Here is a 16,212-nt window from a genome sequence, read left to right as displayed (position 1 = left end):
AACCATCTGGCCTACTTTCATTCAGCATTGTACTTACATTACATCTAACGCTGAGCTTGTTTGATCTCATTCGCATCTTTGCATGCAGTGTCAACACTTAGGGTTCAGTTGAACCCCACTACAGAAGGCACAACATCTCCTTCTCTGTCACCATTGAAAGATGCTTCCACCAACTTTTGCTTCGTGCATGTGAGTGTTTGTGTCAGTGAGAGAGAGAAAGAGAGAGACGGTCAGTAAAATTCGACGGGCGTCACTGTAGTTCGCATCTTATTTACAATATCAGCTCAACCCCGTCGTCACCGGTGTGAAAAATCCTCAACGCTTGGACCGAAGATTGAGCTTTTGCCTTCGTTCGTTCCGACAAGGAAGCTTTGGAAGACAGCACTTATAATGAGCAGATTAGTTGCGTTGGTCATCGCTTCGCATGAAGGCCATGTTCATGGGGGATTTTATGGCTGCCACAGGCCAAGTTTTCTTGCATCCCCTCCGTCGTTGTAGACCAGAGCACAATTCTTCTCAATGACTGCTCACTTCGCAGAGCTGCTTTAGGTGCGGCTGGGCGTTGCATATTCCTTGTCTTGTTGAAGGAATAAATATGTACAGGTTCGGGTGAGGCACCGCTCGCTCGGTTCAGTGTTGTCTTTCCGAGATTTTGATGTGAAGCCCATTTCGCGACCTCAGTACCAGTTCGGACACCATTTGCACCTTGTCTCTGTGGTACATGGACTGTAACCTGTAGTTCCTGAGCACTCTGGACACCAGTGTTTTCATCTCCATCAGCGCAAACTTTTGACCTGAAATAGAGAAAAAGAACAAAAAAATAGACGCTTGCTCCTTAGGTACGAACGCTGGAATGCCTGCGGTGTTTCCTTGCGCAATATCTGCGGACGTATTTTTGGTCAAGCTTGGCCAGAGAAGAGTTGGCAAGGAAAGCAGGTGTTTATATCCGTCGAGGCCGCCCTCACGCTCCCTGTCTCCTACTACATTTAATGTAAGCACGCATGTACCCAAGCCATGTTGGATGCAATTATGGAATACTCTATGCAATTTACGCTCTCAGTCACTCTGTGCAGCCTTGGAGCCAGTCTGCAGCCTCACCGTATAGGCGTTATGAGGCTTACAGCGTAGCACGCGTTTAAAATTTACAAGAAATTTACAAGAAAAATTTACAAGAAAGGCCGTGTTAGCGCCACGAAGCAACTGTGGCTATGAGCGGTGTACAGACAAGGACAGATGGTGGGAGGACAGCAGGAAGGCGTGGGAACAGGGGGTTAGTGTGCGTCCTGGGCAGACTTCAGGGGGAACTGTGCCGACATTCGTCTGGAAAGTCTTCGGGAAAACCCAGGGAAAACATCAGAGAGCACAGCCGGTGACAGGATTCGAACCCGCGTCACAGTCTCGGCGTGGAAAGCGATCATCTTAACCACTACGCCGCGGGAGTTGGTCCGGAATGATGCTTACCAATGCAGTTTCTAGGTCCTGCCGAGAAGGGCACGTATGAAAAGGGGTGCCTTCCGACGCAATTTTCGGGGAGGAACCTCTCTGGAATGAACTCCTCAGGCTTCGGAAATGTCTTCGGATCCCTGTGCAAGCTGTAGATGAATATGGTGCAGATGGTTCCCTTTGGAAAGTTTGTGCCAGCTGTAATGTGAACGTATAATAAAGTCTTACGCCGGTGAACGTTTAATTTGAAAGAAATTTTTTAAGTGGTCTCTAAAGACGCATTACCGTCTTTGGCATTGCAAAAGCATTTTCTCTTGTTTATCCGCTGCCAACATATTGCTCTAGACTTGGAACAGTTTATGCTGGTCTAGACACGTACAGATGTTTAAGGATCCTCCAATGTCGGTGGTTCCTTTCAAGCGGCTTTCTGTTCAGTGTTACGAACAGATCCTCAAAAGGTTTTTTGTTTGCAGAGGATCAAGTTTGAAGAAGCTACTCGTTTGACGTTTTCGGAGGGGAATGAGAAAAATACTTCCCACTCTTTGAAAGGAGCACGTCGTATTCTAAAGCAAAAAAAAAAGGAAGAAGACATTGAGAATGAACAATTTCGAATAACTTCAATGCGACGCAAGCTTTCATGAAGAACTCTGCACCGATTGCACACCGAATGCACACATATTTTTATTCTAAGAAAGGTCTGAAGAGTAAAAATTTTACGCACGCGCGCGCACACACACACAAAAAAGAGAAGAAGAAGAAGGAGAAACGAAGAGGATCGATCTTGGATGTACAGTAACATGCTGAACACGCATTCTCACCATATTGCCAGTCTTCTTGCAGTTCCCTTCCTATAAGCGGAACTGATGGGAAAAGACGCAGCGATTCCTGTTGAGAGAGAAGTTAAAATTCGCCATTATACGAGAGATGTCACATTACCTCCCGCGGAAGCCTTCAAATACTCTAGCTTCCATTCAATTCTACAGCTGGCGGTCAATAAAAGGTTGAAGAAGAGCGTCAATCGAGCTACCTTAAGTACGCATTCCAGGTACTTCATCCTCCTAACGTCTTCCATTGTAGCATCCCTCTCGGTGTCGCTGCCGAAGATTTCGTCGAGCTCTTCGACGATCTTGTCCTGCACGTCCTGGTGAAGCCCAATCATGTAAAGAGCCCAGCTAATGCCAACTGCCGTGGTATCGTGGCCCTGCACGAACAAAGAAAGAAAGAATGTGCACGAGTTAGAAATACGTATAAGCCTGAAAGGTGCGATTTTGTCGCCGTGCGCGTTCGTGTGAATACGCGTCATGCTTGCATAAATTTTCATGCAAGTACCTGTGGCTTGTGAACATGATATATAAGACATGTCTATATAAAGATATGTCTTACAGCCATATTCTGCACTCTATTAAAAGGAGTAATTTTAGTCCTTTTTCTAAATCCATTGCCACAAAAATTTGTTCCTTTTGGGACTAAGTACACGGGAGTAAATGAACGTCACAGAGCGGGATCTGCATTTCTCGCTCTCTTCTAAGAATCCCTGGTGCGTAATTCATGTGCACGAATAAAAATACTTTGAATTTAAACCGCGAACCGTGATATGTCGAGAGCGATATCAAGTCTTGCGACATGCATGGGGGGCATAATTTCGTAAGAAAGAACCTGTAACTATAGTTGTTTCCTCTGTGTGAGTGGAAAATTGCACAGCTAGCTAAGTTGTATAGCCTTATCCCACCAAGTTCACGAAGAGCGCATATTTATATAAAGTATTGCATTCAGGAGACCGTTTGCGAAGTTCAGTGACTGATCCGTAACTTAAAAACCCGAGACTAGGGGACAAAAAAGAAAAAAAAAACAAACAAAAAACGACAACACAGACAAGGTCTCGAATTTTTGTCCCCTAGTCTTGAGTTCTTAAGTTATGGATCTATACCACCAGCTCGCTTGCTACCTCTCTATCCTCTCGTTTCCAGTGACTGTGCAGTCCTGGGGAGCAAATTTCGGGGCTAGGGGACTATAATGGGGAGTAATCGCGCTCACGGGACTAGATGATGTAATTACTCCCCATTTCACTGCCTTTTTTTATTTATTTATTTTTTTTCGTTTGTCGGAGTGTGGCTGTTTTTGATTTCGCATTGCTGTACAATTTTAGCATTTCCCAAATTTTCTTGGTTAGAGTGAGCATTTAGAAGTATGTTCTGAGAAATCCCGTGTCATGCAACATACACTCGCCTCCTTTTCGTGTATGAATAAACATTATTATTATTATTTCCTAGCCTCAGTAATATGATGGCCTCAGTATGATGGCCAAGCATTCCTTGGAGACCACTGTGTCTTCCTGCAAGGCATGTCCTATACGATGTGCGTTTGTCCTGTTGCTCACAGCCCAGCTTCGTAGCGGCTATCGGTTCAGCATACAGCAGTGCTGCAGCCAACTAATGCGATACCAACCACAAGCGTGCTTCCAGCAAACGCAGCGTCACCAGCAGCACATCAAAGCTCAAAATTCGAACGTTGAAAGTTTTTTGATGCGAACATTGTCCAGAGCCCTCGAAAGCTCTCCAACGTTTCCTAGAAGAAGCACAGCTACTAGATATTTTGCGACTTTTGTGCCTTCTCGATATACGACAAGCGCTTCCCATCGGCTGAACTGTGACATACCAGGCTAGCCCTGCACTTCCTTTCACTGTTTATTTCTCTTTTTCTCTTCTTGTGTGCACGCAATTGCTGCCTCTTTTAACCAACTCTGTATAGGTGTATTGAGGTACAGAGCCCGACGTTATCGCGACATACTTATCGTCGCCGTCGTCGTCACCTCACTATCACCAAAGGTTATGGGTTCGAACCCGGCCGAGTACGCCAGGCAACTTCGTAACAAAGTTGCTAAGGCACGACGTCTTACGCGAGGGACATTCTAGAATAAACTCGGTGTGTCGTGTGCTGAAATTCCAATGCACATTAAAGAACACTAAGGTGAATAAAATTAATCAATAGTCCTTCCACTGTGGCACCGATCATAATCACAACGCTACTAAACATCATCATCCCCTTCTAGAAACACTGGACCCCGTTTGAAACTTATTCTGAAGGTTTTCATCTCGAGATGGTCGGTAAAAAAATTAAAAGAAAAGAAAGCTTCTGCCTCGTTGTCGACTCTGAAAGAAGACAACGGTCAGGCGTGTGTGTTCGTTGATTGATTGATTAATTGATTAGTAAATGCAAAATGTAGATGTTGATTCTCGCCTCAACATTTATAACCAAGGGGTTGGCCTTGAAGGGCCGTATTGAAGTGCCGTACGCGCAGTTTATTCGGGAGAGAATAGTAACTGGCCCCAGGGTGTTCACTGGGAAGATAAACAGGAACGTAACACGCGGAGCATGGCTGGATGAGCTTACAACGGAGATGGACAATTACTTGCTGGAAAACCCCCAGGAGGACCAGCCTTGGAGCTATTCCCTGATACGCAATGATGATTGTACTATTCTCCTGACATAAGGCCGGGCCGCATGGTACGTGTTTCTGTGAATATCGCGCTGCGTAAAACTCTGCGGGCCACGCACAGTGAAAAATAATAAACGCCTGTCCAAACGCATGGGGCGCAAATCCCGCTGCTGCGTGTATGACGAAGTGTTGGCAACATTGTCCTATACTTCCTCTTCCGTCCTGAAACGGTTGTTTTTGTGTGAGTTCCTTTGTAATTGACTTGCATTTAGGGAAATGGACCCCTAACGAGCGAGAGTTGCTGTACTCGGAGGTGTCCCTCTGCAGCTTTTTCGTAAGAGCGGCCATTGCTAAACAGGAAGTATAGGATGCTGGACCGGAACCAGAAGTGACTTGCTGCGCCGTGATTGGTTGATACGGACGCCCGTGAACTGAGTGCTGCGTGAAATATCAAACATGCTGTGACACCAGCCCCCGTGTCTCAGTGGTTAGCGTGCTGGCCATGTCACGTCGAAACTGGGAGGTACCCGGGTTCGAATCCCGGTGCCGGCTGTGCTGTCTGGGGTTTTTCCTGGGTTTTCCTCAGACGCTGTCGGACGTATGTCGGCACAGTTACCAAGTCGGCCTAGGGCGCACATTCCCCAGGGCGTCAGTCGTGACGTTGCCCACCTCTGTGAGGCCAAAAACGGCAAGCCCTATCACCACCACCAACATGTTGTGATGCAGTGAATCACGCGCTACGAGCAGCTGCGACGTACAAAATTTCGCGCTCGGCGTGAAAACTCAGCTTTTATGCAAGAAAAACGCACCATGCGGGCCAAAATGTAAGCACGTATAACGCTAATGCAATGTAGTTGTGGATGCATAAGATACGACTGTTTTCTTCAATGTTTTCTTAACCCCTACAGTAATACCCTAATGGGTGCCCTGTATGACGTAAACGATCGCTTAATTGATGCAAGTGCGTGAATTCAGATAGATAATGGTACTTGGTCCTAAGGGCAATTCCGTGATACGCGATGATTTTACTATTTTCGTGACATATCCTAAATGTATGTGCGTTTCACGGTTGTGGATGCATAATATACGAGTGTTTTTCTTCAATGTTTTCTTAATCCCAACAGTAATACCATAATGGGCGCATGCATAATGTATAAACGATAGCTCCGTTTACGTATGCGTGAATTGTGAGAATGGCTTTGTGCCAATACTAGGCATATGTGTAATCATCTGCTATGCTGCAACTAAAAGGTATTGGCTTTCTTGATAAAATACATAACAAATAGCGTTTTACTCGAAAGAGCAACTGCAGATGTAATGTAGTTTAGCTGTCTCTCTCAAGGGGGAGTTTTCTCGGGGAACTGTTCTGTGTTGCCAGTGCTGTTACCTCTTGTTGCTAAATGTGTAGCTGTGATTAGTTCTCCTTTGCTCTCTTATGTCCTACCTGTACTGGGTATAAATGACAAGTATGACGCAGTGAGATATTCCTCCGCATTACTTCGAATGTTGTCACACCAACGCACAACGGCGCCACATCATCATCGCCATTATCAGTTTTTTATATACAATAGCGAGCGATATTTAAAACTCCCGTACTACAGTATACTACGTACATGTCAAATAGCAACCGCGGGCACGTCAAGCTCCCCGTCTTCTTCAGCAGCTCCGTTTTCTGTCGCTGTACCAATGAATGGCTACTAATGGATATAAAAAAATGATGAAAATGTAGCAAGAACGAACGGCAGGCTGCATTACGCTATATCTTGTTCGCACTTCACTTTCTGTTGTCCGTATATACAGATGCAAAATTTCCCGGAATTTCGAACTGCTGAAGTTTGTGTTTCGTGTTAATTTTAAACAAGCGACGTCTACCTTTGTACGACTTAGATTTACTGCGTGGGGAACATTAGAGAAGAAAGCATATCGTGTAGTATAAATTATAGATACGTATTTTATTTGTTGTCAGCACACAAATACGAAATATAACATGTTCACGTGTAGGTCATTTTAACCATTAGCGCATGGCTTGACTAGAACTAGATCACGCATAAAGTGTTTATGTGGAGAAGCGGAATTCTCGGTAATTTTGACTTGCGGAAATAAACGAATGACTTTCTCAGATTTGCCTTTTCAGGGTGAATTAAAAGAAAACGAAAAAAAAGAAAACTGGAAATGAACTTTTTTTTATTGTTCAGTGATTTTGATTTCCAAGAACACGACCGTACGTTATGTAAACAAAAAGCGCAGTAACGTTTGTTTTTGTCTAACTCAGGAAGGTTCGTCTTATGTTGACATTCTGACCTTGTTTATACTATGAATTATATTTTCCGAGAAGGTTTAAATCTTTTTTCCCCGTTTCGAAATTTTATTAAGTCTTCCGGCGCCGAGAAAGGAACGGAAACAAACCGTCTCTTTTTTTCTTTTTTTTCAAACTTTATCCTGGTTTTCTTTCCCCCTTTTTTTTTTCTTCTCCAGACCTCACATCTCTAGTCGTCCATCGCACTTCTGCACAATCTCTATACAGGCGCAGGCGCGATGTGTACGTGTATTTTTGTCGATAATAATAGCGAGACTACGCCAGGAAGTATTTGGACACCATAATTACGCCATAATTTCTGCTGCTTTTGTCTTACTTTATTCGTTTCTCTTCTGCGCTGGAGATCAACGAGTAACGTTCAACAACAAAAATTATGAGACAATTCACGTTCTGAGGCTGGAACACATATAAAAGGATAAATACATACAAAATCCTGAGGCTTTATATATGTATCTGGCTAACCTTTTCAGTGACTTCCCATCTTCCAACAAAAATTATAACGGCGAAATATCACGCGACGTGCACTCCTGGAATTATTAATATAATTATCATGGACGAACCAAACAGTATAAGTGGGTTAAGACAAAACAGTCCCCGTTCTGCATGCCAAGCCGCTCATTGAGCATGCTGATCCTGAATTTTATTGCACCACAACGTTGTTTCTTCATCGAGTGGTCTGCGTCCCGTGCAGCTTGTGTATGAGGTATTAGGAGACCAGTTAGGTACAGGCATCTCACATGAACATTGCGCGCGTGAGCAAAATCTCTTCTCCCTTTGATGACAACCCACTACTAATCAAATATTATTCACTTCGAAGGTCACGATAAAGGAGAAATTGCACAAGTGCCTGGTGCTTCTGACGCAGCTAGCTCAGTTAATTGTTAGGTGTCAATCCGGCGCCGTGCTTGAGTTTGTTTGCACATCCATTGTCCTTGACGCCTGCTTGCCGCAGCTTCGGCTGTTTCAACAGCGAGGTTTGTTTGTAGAAGAATGTACGCGTTGCATTGGTGACTTTCGAAATATCATGTTATGTCTGCCCATTTGATACACCTTAAGCAGAATTGGGCTGGGAAAAGAAATAGAAAATATACGGGCATTAGTTCTGCGGCAACAATCACGAATTTTACGCTGGCTTCTGACCGGGTTTGGAATGCTAACCCAAGCTAACACTAGACTGCCTCTCCTGAGCTCCCGTTACGTAGTGGTTAGCATGGCCGCTTTCCACCCCAAGACTGGGAGGTGAAGCGGGTTCGAATCCCCGCACCAGCTGCGCTGTCTGAGGTTTTTTCTGGGTTTTCCGGCAGTCTATACGGGCGAATGTCGGCACAGTTCCCCTTGAAGTCGGCCCAGGACGCATACTAACCCACTGTCTCCCCCTCCTTCCTGCGGTCCTCCCTCCACCTGTCCACGTCTGTACGCCGTTCATAGCCGCCCAGGCGGCACGCCAATATCGGTCCCAAATTGGGCCAATATTGGCAGTTAGTGATGCCAATATTGGCCCAATTTTGTAAACGCAACCGGGCCGAATATTGGACCACTATTGGTATGCCAATAGTAGACTCCCATATTGCCATTGCACTTCCCATATTGCCTATATTGGCAAGCTCATTTTGCCCATATTGTGCCAATTCTTCCGTGATAACGCCAATGATAAGCCGACGTAACAACAAAGCGTTACCCGGAGTAATGTCCACCACCACAAGTGAGATTACCTTATTTCCCTTTTTTTTCGTTTTTCTTTTCTGCAGATCTTGATCTAATTGGTTCACGTTCGCGCTACAAAAACAACGCTGCCCCGCCCTAAAAATGCCCGTTTATAGCCAACATAGGCTGGTAATTGGCAATGTTGGACCAATATTTTCATGCTGAAGCCATTATCGGCTGGCCATTGGCAATGTTGGACCAATATTTCCATGCTGAAGCCATTATTGGCTGGCCATTGGCAAAGCTGGTCCGATATTGGACCACTCCTTCCAATGACCAACCAATATTGGTCCAAGATTCAGTGCTGCCTGGGCACAGTTGCTTCGCGGCGCTAAGACGGAATTTAAAAAAAACTGTCGCTCCAGTGTCTGTTTTGTAGCTGTCGTTTCAGATGCAACGTACGTGTACACCCTAACCAGGAACTTCGCCGCTTAACATGCTCAAGGCCAACCCAACGGCATTTTAAGTCAGCCAATCGCCGCGCAGCCAGCGAATATGTCGGCCAATCGCCTAAGGTGATTTTGAAACACCGGCTTTCTATGGCTACCAGTGGCCACCCATGCGGCTTATGGTGGCTCGTTTTCATCTCTAGGGCGGCTGAAAACACAGTCGTGATCGGCGGACTCTTAGTTGTTACGTCACGCAGTTAAAGCGATCAGGCTTTGTTTCTGGATGCTGTTGGCCAACCGCACTCTTATACACGCACCGCATATAACACGCTGAAGGGAAATCATTGCGCTGAAAGGTTACAGTGCGCACTCGGTAACCTATATATAATACTAAGGTGTTATAAGTCTCACCCTGACAGGAGGATATCACGTTCTACGTGACCTTCTGACGCCACCCATTCGAACGTTGCCTACCTGCGCACTGCTGACAAAGGCCCAACAAGTCCGAAACAGCTGTCCAGTGCTGGTACGACGCCGTTTGAGTACTTATAAACTCGTAATGTATTATGACGTAACCTAATGTAAGGTAATGTAGTGTAATCTAAGGTAAGGATACGGTAATCTCTTTATAACGCGGTGCACTCCTTTGTGTGACACTTAACGAACTGCATGCAATGTGTGTAACTGCAGTAATATAATATGTGCGTATATGTGTAACTGCAATATATATATATATATATATATATAGCGCAATAATATGTGTAATGCTAACGAATATTGTGTCTCATTTTGGAAAATGCGATGGCAGTTCACTTGAAGATGTGGGGTGCCTGTAACTGCACGTCGAGCAAGTTCGACATCTTTTTTTCTTCCTTTAATGTATAACGCGAATAATGAAGTTAGAAACATTGTCATTATAACCTCAGCTCTGCGCATATCCGAGCGCATCAAACCGAGTCTGTCCTTGTAGGAGATCAAAAAAAAAAAGTCTGAAGGTTTTGATATCCAAAACGCGCTATGCGTAGACACCGTGACTTCCAAGAACAATTGAAAAGCGCGTTTCCTCGAATGCAGTGCTATTGACCTAAACCGCCTACGCCTAGCTGTCAAAGTTATCCTGGTCTGAATTGCGTCAGCAATCAAGGTCGTATAATGTTCTTTACGGCTCGTGCCTCATGGCACGTCATCTGTCGCTGCGGCCTCACAGGAGTTTCCTTCTTAATGTGCCTCGATCCAAGGGCGCGCTTTATGTAACAAGGATATCGCCGTGACAGAGACCAGGATATCTGGTACTATCTTCCTCGTTCCTGTTATAGTGACGTAATCGAGGAATCCCAACGAGGTATGAACAGCGTGAGTCTCATAGCACCACCTGGTGCTGAAAACGAGTAGTTTTCCACAATTCACATAATGCGGCATCTAGCGGAGTGCATGCACAACCTTACGGAAACCTCGCCGTCTTTCTTTCCTTCTATCTCTTTAGGTAAGAGTAATGGGCCGCTTGGGAGGCATGCTGTGGACCTCCGTGTGGCTGCTGTGCTTCCACACGTGTTCCTGTTGCGAGGTGGCGAAAACAAGGCGTCGATCTTCCGGGTGGTGAGCGCCAAGTCATAACCTCTTTGTTAATTAGTCTCAATGGTAGTTTGCTTTTATTTATTTTTGTATTCCCGTTTGTTTTTCTTACGTTATTTTCTCGGATGGGCAAAATTAATGGCAGGACCGATCATTGTGGCGTCGTTCGTAATTGGACTTTATCAGCCCCCTTCGTCCTAATCTTCCACGCATGTAGAAAAAGAAATACAGTATGTAGAGAGCGAGTTTTAGGAGAACTGATAAGTTTCACGATAAGGTTTCCGAAAACATGATAAGCCAATCACCTGATTCCTTTGGACTGGCTGACGTCACGTTACTGATATCTGATTGGCCGACAGCGATACTGTGTCGGAATCGGGGGTGCATATGATTCCCTAAAACTCCCTAATAAACATATGAACAACACATATTCAAGTAGCTATTTGTAACAGGCGCATCCCAAACAGAAAGGCAGATGAGCCACGGTGAGCTCCATCTAAGGACAAAGGCGCCGAAGGGACAAAATCAACAGTAGTTCACGAAAAAGCGCCTGGCGCTGGCATCCATTGGCTTTTTCGTGAATTACTTGTTGACTGCATCCCAAACTCACGTTTTGACGCACCTAGGACTATACACTAAGTGCAAAAGGTATACTGCACAACAGAAGGTTAGATTGTCGTCGCCTGGACGCTCAAGGCCCGTGAGAAACGCGTCTGTCTAAAAAAATGGCGGCGAAAACAGCATGGGGCTTTTGCACCGCCCACTGTATGACGTGAAATGGCGCGCATTAGAATAAGCTCCTCTCAGTGGCCAAACTCTTCTCGCAAACGGCTCTCGCGATGGAGGGATGAATGAATACTGTGGCTTTTCTTTCCCTTTTGAGCGGGCTGTAGCTTGCGCCACCTAGCGTAGAATTGACTTAATACTAAGATTGAAATTACTTCAAATGGCCAGAACTATTCACACTGCCGGTGCTCGTATTGGAAACAACTACATTATTCCTATGCCACCGGTCATTTAGTCGGTCCTTTTTATTTTGTACCATTTCGAAGTTAACTTCGCCCCTATCGTTTCGGAAACCCAGTGCTTCCCATAAGGCACTACTTCTAAAGCATACGAAACAAGTCGGTGATTACCAGGATAAATAACCAAAGACGGCGTTGAACAGAGTCATGAGATAGGCCTAGAATTGCAGCAAGGCTTGATGGCTCTCGTTGACGTTCGTCAAGTAAGCTCGAAATATTTGTCTCTCCGACAATATTTGCCACTACACCGCAGTTGGAGCATAAACCCATCTGTTGGTTTATCCGAGTCTGCGTTTGGATTATGGGGCGAAAGCTACATTAGATTTAGTCTGTGCAAAAGTGGAGGAAAGGAGCCTGGCAGTCGGCCTAGAATATAATTATATGACAACGTTGGATCGACGAAATGGAACTCTTCGTGAAGTCCCGGCACCAAGCTGTACGATCAATAGGTTGGATCGACCGTCGCAGACGAAAATATTTTCACGTCAGATCTCGTTAGCATATCGTCCACGACCATGAGGAACTGGTGGGCAGCCATTACCACTCTGTAAGCCTCTCTATTCCTGCTTAAACCATAGTGGATCGCGACCTACTGCAGGGATATGCAGTAGCCTTCGTGGCCCAGACGCTGTACTTGCTGAAGTATACAGGGTGTTTCACGAAAATCCCTCGGCTCCATAATTCGAAAACGGCGGGCGCCACCTATCGGGAAACTTTTTTTTTAGCCTCCTTGATAAGCCGGCCGCAATATGGCCGCTCAGTTTCTCATTTGCATGCGCTCGTTAATTAAATAAACATCCTGAATTTTTTGTTTTACTTCGCCGGGCTTTGGTACCTGTGCCGTAGCATGGTCACTCTGAGACAGTGCCGAACCAGTAAAAAAACTAGTTTCGACTTTTAGTGATTTTTTCGAGCAATTAACTGGTTTCGGCTTACAAATTTCTTGCGCTGAACAGTGCAGGAATGCGCTGTTTCTCTCAGCTATCCTGCGCTCAAATTCGTGTTCATCCGTTTGCATTGGTGGCGGAGGAGCCGCGAGAGAAGGAACGGCCGAGATCGAGGGTATGATATGGCTTCTCGTCTTCTACTAAACTAGTAAACAGGATTGCGGTCTTGTCGTTGGATGGGCCAGACAGTGCGCCTTTATCGCCATAATGACAATCACTTGCCAATGGCGATAAAGCTATTTCGCGCGGGACGAAAGTGGGCTGCTGTTAACATGGGTAGCATTGCCATTAGATGGGCCTATTGTAGCAAAATCCAGGCCCCTATCCTATTTTTTTTATTGGTTTGGCACTGTCTCAGAGTGACCCTTGCTACGGCACCGGTGCCGAAGCCCGGCGAAGTAAAACAAAAAAGCAAGGGTGTTTATTTATTTATTTATTAACGAGCGCATGCCAATGAGAAACTGAGCGGCCATTTTGTGGCCGGCGCAGTAAGGATGCTAACCAAAAAAGCAGAAGAAAAGTTTCCCGAGAGGTGGCGCCGTTTTCGAATTATTCAGCTGGGGGATTTTCGTGAAACACCCTGTATACGTTACGACTGGGGCCATGAACATACATGTTAACTACGCATTGCAGAGCAGCCCTCGAGTCCGTCTGTATCACTCATGCCCGCGGATTCCCATGCGATACATTACGCAGAAACGATACATTACGCAGATTACATCACGCATTTACATTGCAGATTACATTGCATTACGATTACATTACGCAGAAACGATACATTACGCAGAAACAAGATGCCATAGAGCTCTGCCGACGTTGACGATGTGCGATGTGAGAGACGTTGTCTATGGGTAAGTGAGTCTGTCGGGATACCCAAATGACCTGACGAGCTTTCCGGGGTAGTGGATTCATCGGTGAGGATTGCAGTGTGCTCAATGTACCAGGTATGCATCATGAACGTTGCCGGCTGTTTAAGAACTGATCTTGGCACTCGGTTCCTATTGACGTTGAGAACGGGAATGGAAACGGAAAGCGATGGCAATGGAAGCGGCCACGGAGGGGGAGTAGACACTGTTGGGGTTACTGTGAAGGGTTGGCTTTTCTGTGAGCCTTGTGCTTCACTTCTGGGATATACGTTGCCCTGTTGCCACCGGCAATCTTTTGATATCAGTGGGTGACGTCGATGACGTGCTACGACGACCACGTAATGACGACCAGCCTGTTTCCGCTGTAGGTCTTCTAGGTATTTTGTGGGGCGCGGCTCTTCGTTTCTGTGACTTTGAGGGCGCCAAGGCAGGTCTTTAAGATCCGCGCAGCAAGATATCGAAGCCTCTACTTGCGCCTGTGAAAGTACATGTAACACCGGTGTGCTGTACAAAAGTGTTCACCTGACTAGAGCTTTATGGATGGCAATGAAAGGCTTCCCATCCGTTCCCCACTTAGCTCTAGCAGAATGACGGATGACAGAAATCCAGCAGAGTCCTTCGGTGATTAGATGAACCACCTGTTTGTTCCAGAATAAGTTGACATCCAAGACAATCCCAAGAAACCTGTGAACTTGTCTGTGCAACACATATCACCAAGAAAAAGTTGATGTCCTTGCATATGCTGCCGAGTAAAATGCTAGCGTTGCCGCTTTATCATCGGATATATAGCGGGTGTCTTCAACGTTCCCAGCAGTCCAGATGCATATATCATCGGCAGATATGAACATATTGACCTTGGGAGCAATGGAGGTCTTCAGGCACGCCATTAGCAAGGTTAATGATGACGGGGCATATCACGCTACCTTGTGGAGGTCCATGGGTGAATATGACATTCGGGGTGGGCCCTTCTTGCGTACGAATATAAATGTCCTCTTGTCTTCTGGGACAGCACATGCTGCACGTGAGCATGACTGAGGGTGTCATATTCTCCCTTGATATCCAGCAACACTGTCATTGCCATTCTCCATGGGCTCTTTGCCTGCTCAGCAATGGCGACGAGAGCATGAACGGAATCTATTCAGCAACAATGCTGATGGAAGCCTGTCGTTTCTTCTAGCTGTAATGTAACTCGCAGTGCTCCTTCTTAAAGCCTTTACCACGCATTACGTATGTGTTACACACCAAAAAATGCGTTTCTCAGCCGACTGCCGTCGCCCCAATCTCAGACAGCTTGTCATTGAAAATAGTAACCTAAAAGAGCCAGGTGCTATTTACATCGACGGGCCTCGATGGCTCAGTCGGTAGCGCGTTCGCCTTCTGATCCCTAGATCGCGGGTTCGAACCCGGCCGAGGATGCCATCAGCAACTTGGTGGCAGGGTACAAGTTGCTTAGACACGCCGTCATCCGCGAGGGACGTTAAATACGGGGTGCCGTGTGGTGAGCTTTCATCGCACGTTAAAGAACCCTCAGTTGGGCAAAAGCAATCCACTGACCGACCGCTGTGGCGTCGCTCATGAGCTCAGTTGTCTCGCGACGTACACACCCAATTATTAATTAATTATTAACTATTTACATCGTCCTGTACTTTGTGACTAAGACGTTGAGTCGGGGGACATTGCTCCGCGCCAACATTCCCATTCCTTTCGTGTCGTCCGTTCTTTGTACAATCCAGCCTCCACACAACAATGCGTTATGATGCGCAAAAGCGAACGTCTTACCTCAAACATGAATGTATCCACTTCTTCGCGAATATCTTCTTCCGTGAAAGACGGGTCCTTGAAATGCTGAGAAAGCAGTAAATCCAAGAATGCACGCCGAGCTTTCATGGCCTGGAAGGCATCGTCGTTAAAGTCTCCCGCATTTTCAGCCTGAAGCTTTAAGTACATCTGCTTCCGTTCTCTGATAACCTGTAAAGAAAGCGTGCCGATGTAGGCGCTAGAATCGAGTTACATTTCGCATAAAAGCTGCTTTCACGGAAGCTTTATGCAACAGTTCACTTTGAGTCGCACATGTTGAACGCAAGAGAAAAGTACACAGGACACGTGGTATGTACACCTGTACATTTCCCACAGTCCAGCCCTACACTGCAAAGCAGATAATGAGAGAGGCGGTACCCGAGACGGGGAGGGACGACACAACAAGAATTCTCGAAACACAGCAAAAAAAATTTATTTACCAAACTCTATATATTCAAAAACCTCCGGAGAGGAGGAAGAGGAAGGAGGGAAGGCATGCTTACGCAGTTGCCACGTGTACTAATCTCACAGGTCTCCCTGAGCAACCTACGCCAAGTGTTCTTTTCTTTGCACAAAACTTTGGTCTCGGGGGAAAACCGGCTTACAGCCTCTGCATTCACGGAGATGCTGCACGAGTTCGCTCGACACAAAGCTCCGTTCATTGTTGCGCCAGTGTTCCCGTAAACGGTCATTGAGGCAGCGTCCCGTTTGCCCTA

General features: G+C 45.9%; 1 protein-coding gene across 1 annotated transcript in view; it reads right to left on the bottom strand.

Moving 5' to 3' along the window:
- Positions 1–234: 234 nt before the first annotated feature.
- The window catches only part of LOC135368805 (cytochrome P450 4V2-like), a 29,500-nt gene continuing 13,522 nt past the window's right edge, over positions 235–16,212 (bottom strand). Inside the window, exons 7-11 of the mRNA XM_064602322.1 lie at positions 15,479–15,667; positions 2,471–2,644; positions 2,262–2,328; positions 1,462–1,641; positions 235–794 (exon numbers count right to left, since the gene is read on the bottom strand). Of these exons, the coding sequence (XP_064458392.1) occupies positions 631–794; positions 1,462–1,641; positions 2,262–2,328; positions 2,471–2,644; positions 15,479–15,667 (774 nt within the window). The 3' untranslated portion in view covers positions 235–630. The remainder of the gene's footprint in view (positions 795–1,461; positions 1,642–2,261; positions 2,329–2,470; positions 2,645–15,478; positions 15,668–16,212) is intronic.

This window comes from Ornithodoros turicata, chromosome 9 (assembly GCF_037126465.1).
Source record: "Ornithodoros turicata isolate Travis chromosome 9, ASM3712646v1, whole genome shotgun sequence".
Lineage (NCBI taxonomy): Eukaryota > Metazoa > Arthropoda > Arachnida > Ixodida > Argasidae > Ornithodoros > Ornithodoros turicata.
This window is presented reverse-complemented; position numbering and strand designations above follow the sequence as displayed.